The following is a 7,443-nucleotide window of genomic DNA, read 5'->3' on the forward strand; positions in this document are numbered from 1 at the left end:
CTCAATTTTAATCCTCCATGTCAGTTCCCACGCCCTCCCACATGTTCAAGTCCTGAAAATGATTTGAGGCATTATTTTGACAAGCAAGAATCTTTTCACGTACCGGTTGTTGCTCAAAATATCACACCTCAGTTATTAGATTTGGCCTTATCTGGGTATTCTTGTCATTTTAACTGTTAGCCATCCACTTTGTTATATTCCTCTTCCCAGGAGGCAAAGAGAGAAGGGCTAAGGCCCTAATTATCAGTAATTTAAGGACAATGCCTTCAGCTAAGGACTCTTACATGCAACCTGTAACAACTCCTCCAAGGTCAATTGCTTCTCAGTTCTGGCTTCTTCTGGTGAAGTTAATCACCTAGTTGCTTCCTCTCTATCCCCAGTGGCTGGCTACACATTATTCTGTGCAACCAGACGAATAACGCAGCAGCCCACCGAGCAACACATGCGTATAATGGCTACTAGCCAACAAGCATATCAAAAGAGCTGGCAATATCTCAGTTGTTTGAGCACAGCATAATCCATAACTTTAACATGGGAATCATTAAGAGTATTTCCCTACCCCATACCCACACACACCCACCCTCCCACCCCCCCGCTTCTTGAAGAGCAATCAATACTAGACAAGTAAATTAAATGTTTACCATTGATTCCATTCCTTTAGGGCAATCAAACAAAAAAAATATTTGTTTCCAGCATGCCAATAAACATTACAGTTGAGAAAAGCCACAAACAGATTAAAAATAAAGTCAGGGTGCTAGATTGCCTTAAATGGGAGGTTTTCATCATACAAACATTGAACAATGAGATAAACAAACAATGCACTTTACAAACTACGTTCATGTACCCAAACAGGAACTTGTCCAGACTTAGAACACAGAATAGTAGTGACACTTCCAAATACACAGGTCTTTGGAGTTTCATCATTTTTTTATAAACTTAACAGAGCTTAGAAAAGATGAATATCCTTGAAACGAAAACTTAAACATAGATAATAATAATAATAATAATAATAATAATAAACACCGATACCCATGATGTTGTACCCAGTCCAACACCCCATTATTCCCTGCTCTCCATGGAGGAAATTTCAACACCAATGTGCTGGACAGAATCGGCTGGCTAGTTCCGGTTCTTGCATTTCTCTACAGCTCTTGGGGCTGCATAGAAAATAAAAAATCCCCTTCATATAAGCTCAATGCAACAAATCTTAACATGAGCATACAAATAAATTGAGCTGGTAACAAGCATCATGTAACATAATATAACTTGTGTCAGTTTCGGTAGCCCTAGTCGCTGGAGTCAATTCATGAAATTGTATTTATACTAGGGGGTGATAATCTAGCACTATACTTAGGCTAGATGGATCAGATGTATATTAAGAATTCCACAAACCAAAAGCATTTTTCAAAACATCAACATTATTAGGTTAGAAAAAATAAAGCAGCCTGTCATAGATTGCTGAAAAACACAAAAAACAAAGGATTTGAGTTTCAAGTTTCACTTCAAGAATGTTTTGATAAGGATAATAATCTACAGGAAAGAAGAAGAATTGGCACTTTTGAAAGTCACTGCATATCCTTTAGAAGAGACTCGAACTTGTCTACAAGAGCTTGATTCTTGAATATAAAACACTAAATTATGCAATATTTTTATCATGTGCAGGATACATGAATAATCCTAAGCGTTTATATCCTATAGCTTCAGATCATGGGTCAAGTCAAGTACCACAACTTCCATCAATCCTCTTTTTTTTTTTTTTTTTTTTGAGAAACACTAAGTTATTAATAGATGAGACTTCTTAGAAATGCTTGTCACGCTCCTATGAGATATTTTTTTCAATGCAAATCTGGTATCAAGTGGAAAATTCCTACAGAACCAAGGTCGATAGATGGTTATGATTCTTGTAAGCAAAATACATTTTCTTGTGGTTCCATCCTCTAATAAGTTGAATTGCAACATGCAGTCTTAAGATAGTTACTTAACAAATAGTTACTTAAAAACATTAAATACACACCTAGGCCAATGGCATCAGAGCTCTTCATGATCCTCAGCCTCTTGCACGTTTCAACAAACATCCTTAAGTACACAGATTGAATTAGAACACATAAATATCCTTATAAGTTATCCACAAATAAATGTCACTATTTAATAACTCAAATCTATGACAGAACATGACACTGATGAATACAGAAAAACAATAACCTTCTAAACTGCATTCTTGAGTAAATGGAAAAAAGACATATGCATACTATGTAACAAGTACAGATAAGTCAAAATACACCATTATTTGTACTCGTAAATAGAGAACTAAGGAATATTGGTGCTGAATTATTTCATTTCATATGATTCAGCAATAGTTCTAGGAATTCTGCTGATTAAATCCAAAGATCAATTAGATCAGCTCCTTCCCAAAAGAACACACGATTTTAACTGCTAATCCTCTCTGCTGTCCTATCTGATCCCCGGTGTTACATAATACAATAGTTATGCATTTACAAATGCAATAGACACATGAATATATGGTAAATCTGAATCAATATCAGTTTCTCCACAGCTTAACATCAATAAATTAAATCCTACAATAAAAGAAAATTAATGCTATCCTAAAGGAGTACCTAATTAATTAAATTTAAACAGATCTTTTCCTTTTCAAAGATTCATGGATATTACATGATCTTTAAAAACATTCTAACCAAAATGGCACAAAGATGATATATGATGAAAATAATTTAATATTCTGGGGTGTTTCCCATGCAGATTTCATATAAATATCCCTTATCTATTAACAAAATGTAGTATAATACAAAATAGAATTGTTACTTCCTCAGCTTTCCATAAATGCCAACAACTTGTCAAAGCTGAATAATTGAAAAGGTATTATTTTCAACAAGAATTTGCTTTGTGAAAAGCAATACTTCTAAAGAGCAACAAAAAGGCATAAAGAGGATCAGCACTTACTCCCATGGAACATCACCAACAAGCATCCAGTCACCATCTTTATCCTCGTAGGTAAGAACATATTCTGAGCCATGAAGAAGATCCTTCAGCTTGGTCTCACTTAGCACCTCTCTCCCCAGAGCTCCATGAGATCCATATTGACCTGACATCATAATGGAATAGCAGTAACTCGATCCATGAAAACTAGAACAAGTACCCATAACATACAGAATATCAGTTCAGCAAAGTATTGCTTTATAATGGTTTCCACAAAACGCAACCTTCATATCAAATTGCAACTTTGATTTATCTCACCTATAGTAAAGCAGCTGAACATCTTTTCAAGGGCAGAAGACAGTTCCTGATATGCAGAGTAGTTTCTCAAGTCTACTTTCCGTAAATAAGGGGCACCGTCCATGCTAACCTTGACAAACAAGGGACCAGACCCTGCTTTTCCATCCACTTCTTCAGTATTCTTTGATGTGGTAGCAAGAGAGTTCTTCCTAAATGATCTGATAGGTGGCCAACCCACAACCTGCGCCCTGCCAAAGAAGGAAAATTAGACACCATTCTCATAGTTAAGAGACTGACCATAAAACTTCTGCACTTACTTGGTAGCAGGTGCACTACTGTTGTTGTTTGCAGAAGCATTATGATTTGGTCTTGTATCATTTGTTCCATGAGGCCTCTCCTGTGGTAACTTTGGTGCACCTACTTCTTTCACTTTAGCTGCTTGAGGCCCAAAGTTTTCATGGGAAGAACCAGGTTTCAATCCCAAGTTTGAAGAGGGCCTAGGTGACGGCATCACATTAACCTCTGAATTTGACATATATTTACCCTGCACCACAGATCAGTAATCTATCAGCCAGATCCATCAGTAAAAAACCTTTTTTGTTCCCACAAGTAAAGCTAGTTGTTCACACCTTTGAGAATCCATCCATAGCATCAGAGAACCCTCTTTTGTTACCCGAAACCACATTTTTCTGTGCTGAAGAGCAGTGACCATCATTAGAGGGGTGCAAGGGAAAGAAGGGCTTCTCATCAAGTTGTGCAGAGCTCAACAGGCAAAGCTCTGAATTCCTTTCAGGAGATTGGGAACCTGGAAGCCCAAGTCGCAATTCTGTAGCCTTCAGATTCACACGAGTCTTGCTCTCATCAGATGCAGCAGGAACTACTGAACTGTCTACAGATGAACAATCTGACAATCCCATATAGTTTCGCTCTTTCAATTCAGAGCTATTCGGGCATATGCTTTCTGCAGAGATGGATGAAGCCAGCAGAGTAACATTGCTCTTACACTCCTCCTCCACAACACCAAGTAGTGGTGAAGACATCCGAATTAAGAACAAAAACACTCAGAATTCTCTGTAACCTGTTAAATGCATTGCATGCCATGTTCTTCCTTAGAAAATATAACCATTCAAAAATTCATAGAAGCTCATCGTACATACAAAATCATTGACTATTTAAATAAAAGACAAATATGTAAATAGCAAAACTCAAATCACAAAAAGTTTATTGGCCTTATCTAATCAAACTCCCTCTGGATCACAAATTGCTGTGTTGAAGGACCATGCTAAAAGCAATAAGGACAAATAAGACGCAAAAACTGCAAATGTTAACAAATTTTAATAATTAACAGCTATTAAACGATTTGCCAAAATTATAAACTGCATGAAGCTTAGATAAATTCATAGCTATAGTAGCTAATATTTAAAAAGAAAGTATGAAACATTTCTCAAAAAATCAAAGAGATCTAAATATCGATTAATCATCAAATGCTGATCAATAATCCAACAATAGTCTAAATTTGAATCGCATGAATCACCTGAATAACTATAGATTGCAGAAGTCAAGCTAAGCTAAAATAAAACTGCATTAAAAAAATATATAAAAAAAAAACTCTTTTATATAAAAAGAAAGCTGGACAATCAAGCTACTTAGCTGGTTAGAGCGGGAAAGATCTAAATTCCTTTTACTGCTAATAAAAAATCTGTTGCCAAATTGAAAGAATACACGCATTTCTACGACTATCAAACGTAAAAATCAGCAGGGCTGAACTTGAAGTAATTGCAGTCAATAATGCTACTTGCATGTCCAAAAAATACAACACAAATTAACCCAAACCCTCTCTAGAGAAATGTTGAAAATGTTATTCTTGGTATAATTTGCTCCGATTAGTAGTCGAAATCGAGACCCCACAAACAGTAGCACTAAGCTAGTAATGTTAAAAGAGTTTTAAAGGAAAAGGAAGGAAAAAATTATGCGAACATGGAAAGGTTTGTTGGCGTGCTGAGAAAGGAAGGGAAAATGGAACTAACTTTTTAAAGGTTTCCAATCAACTGGGCTTAAAATATCTGCTGGGGCTTTTCACTGTATGAAGACTAAAACCAAAACCAACAGTCATAAAAACAAAAAGATTTCAACATTTTCTGTTTGAGCTTTCATTTTCCTCAGTATTCTCGAGAAACAAACAGAAGCTTAACAACAAAGACAACATAGAACATGAATCATAAAAATAATAGTGAGAAATCACTGGAGAGAAGAAAATATTCTGAAAGAAACAAATTAAGTTACCAAAATCCTGAAACCATTGAATATTTCAAAAAGTAGTAGAAATTAATAGATGTACCTGCTTAGATTTGTGGGTTTGCAGCTGAACAAGAAGATCGATTGAAGCTTTCTTTTTTTTTTTTTTTTCTTTAATTTTAGCAGAGAAGAAAAATTCTCAGAGAAAGAAAGAGAGAGGACTAAGGACCCTCCATTTGGCACAAAGGAACAAAGGCTCATTGGCTGTCTGATGTGAAACTCTATGCATTAAAATAAGAACTTAAAAAATAATAATGCGTTCTTTTTTTTATTTTTATTTTTATTTTTCTAAACTATTTGTTCTGTTAAAAAAATAATAATAATAATCCGCCGAACGATTTGAGGGAACACACATCCGCGGCTAGCCGACGATACTTCATGGTTGAAAGGAAACCGTCGATCTCTTTGAGGGTATATTGGGGATTTCATATTCAAAATGTGAATTTCCATTTTTTGGCACCCATGCATGGCTGGAGAAAAGGGATTGTCAGTCAGTCAAAATCCAAATAAATACAAATAAAATACTCATCCAAAACAAATAAATGATGTTCTTGATTTTTTTTTTTTTAATTTATATCAAAAAACTTTTAGCAGAAAATTCGTGTTACATTGTCGATCAAAAATAGTTTTAATTGAATTAATAATAAAAATAAAACTTTTTTCATCTCCTTGAATGATTTCAACACGCATTTCTCACAACATTTATAAAATCAATCATTTTTTAAAATTATAAGGTAACAAGAAAATTTTGGGAGATTAAAGTTTAAAAAAAAAATTTAAATCAAAATTAATATATATATATATATATATATATATATATATATATATATATATATATATATATATCAAACAAATATGTGCAGAAAAGTAATTTCTTAATCATAAAAGGTTAGAAGCTAAGAAATTCTGTAATGCTATATATGGATTCTAATATTTGAAATAAAGGGATCAAGATTTAATTTTAGTATAAGTTATTAATAAATTATAAATTTTAAATAACACCATTTTACTTATTAAGAAATTTTATAATTGATTTGAAATAACATGATTTTAAATAGGAATAAAACTCAATTTCCCCCTTATTTTTATTGAAGATATCTAATTTAGTATATTTTTAACTTTTGATTCAATTTAACTTATAAATTTGGATTTAAACTCAAATTAGTCCAAACTCTCTTACTTAATTATACGCGTCATTTTTTAATATTTAATTATTTTTTATTTTTTAATGTTTAAATGTCAATTTTATATTGTATAATTAATTAAATATAAATACCCAAAATATTATTTTTTTTATTATTCAATATTATTAATTAAACTGAAAATATAAAAACATTATTTTTGTATTTTCATATAATTAAATAAAAATAAAAATTATAAAAATTATACTTAATTAAATTGAAAAATAATAAAAATATATTTTTTATTTTCATATAATTAATTAAAATTAAAATTAAAATTATTATTATTAATTTTAATTATTCAAATTAGAAAAATTATTTTATATTTTCATGTTTTTAATTTAAATTTAGAAAATTATATTTAAATAAAATTAAAAATATAAAAATATTATTTTTTATTTCAATATTATTAATTAATATTAAAAAAAGTAAAATATAAAAAATTAACTAACTATAGTTATTTAATTAACATTAAAAAGACTTAACTAAGTAATTAACATTAAAAAGAATTAACTAAGTAATTAACTTTAGAAAATAACTAACAAAGTAATTAACTTTAAAAATATTAAAAAAAAAAAAACAACTTATGCGCCAAAGTGGTGTGTGAGTTGTGCATTTCTTAAATTTGGGTGAAATTGGACATAAATTAAAACTTATGGGTTAAATTGGACTAAAAGTTTAAAAGTTCTCTCAATTTGTTAAAGATAAATGGACGCCAGGGGATTCATTCATGCTT

The 7,443-nt window shown here is 31.9% G+C and overlaps 1 protein-coding gene across 1 annotated transcript; it reads right to left on the minus strand.

Moving 5' to 3' along the window:
• Positions 1-734: 734 nt before the first annotated feature.
• On the minus strand, positions 735-5,739 carry LOC110671151 (auxin-responsive protein IAA9). The gene is made up of 7 exons (XM_021833522.2): positions 5,570-5,739; positions 3,861-4,309; positions 3,549-3,775; positions 3,253-3,479; positions 2,959-3,100; positions 2,015-2,076; positions 735-1,157 (listed from the first exon to the last, which is right to left on the minus strand). Exons 2-7 carry the CDS (start codon positions 4,269-4,271, stop codon positions 1,120-1,122), a joined length of 1,107 nt encoding a protein of 368 aa, XP_021689214.2. The 5' UTR covers positions 4,272-4,309; positions 5,570-5,739; the 3' UTR covers positions 735-1,119.
• Between the last annotated feature and the right edge of the window lie 1,704 nt (positions 5,740-7,443).

This window comes from Hevea brasiliensis, chromosome 2, assembly GCF_030052815.1.
Source record: "Hevea brasiliensis isolate MT/VB/25A 57/8 chromosome 2, ASM3005281v1, whole genome shotgun sequence".
Taxonomy (NCBI): Eukaryota; Viridiplantae; Streptophyta; class Magnoliopsida; order Malpighiales; family Euphorbiaceae; genus Hevea; species Hevea brasiliensis.

Excerpts from the sequence above, each read along its gene's own strand:
- LOC110671151 (XM_021833522.2), bottom strand. The coding sequence starts at position 4,271 with ATGTCTTCACCACTACTTGGTGTTGTGGAGGAGGAGTGTAAGAGCAAT. Across the intron at positions 3,480-3,548 it reads AGTAGTGCACCTGCTACCAA|GGCGCAGGTTGTGGGTTGGC; the intron begins GTAAGTGCAGAA and ends CTTCTTTGGCAG. Across the intron at positions 2,077-2,958 it reads GTTGGTGATGTTCCATGGGA|GATGTTTGTTGAAACGTGCA; the intron begins GTAAGTGCTGAT and ends TGTGTACTTAAG.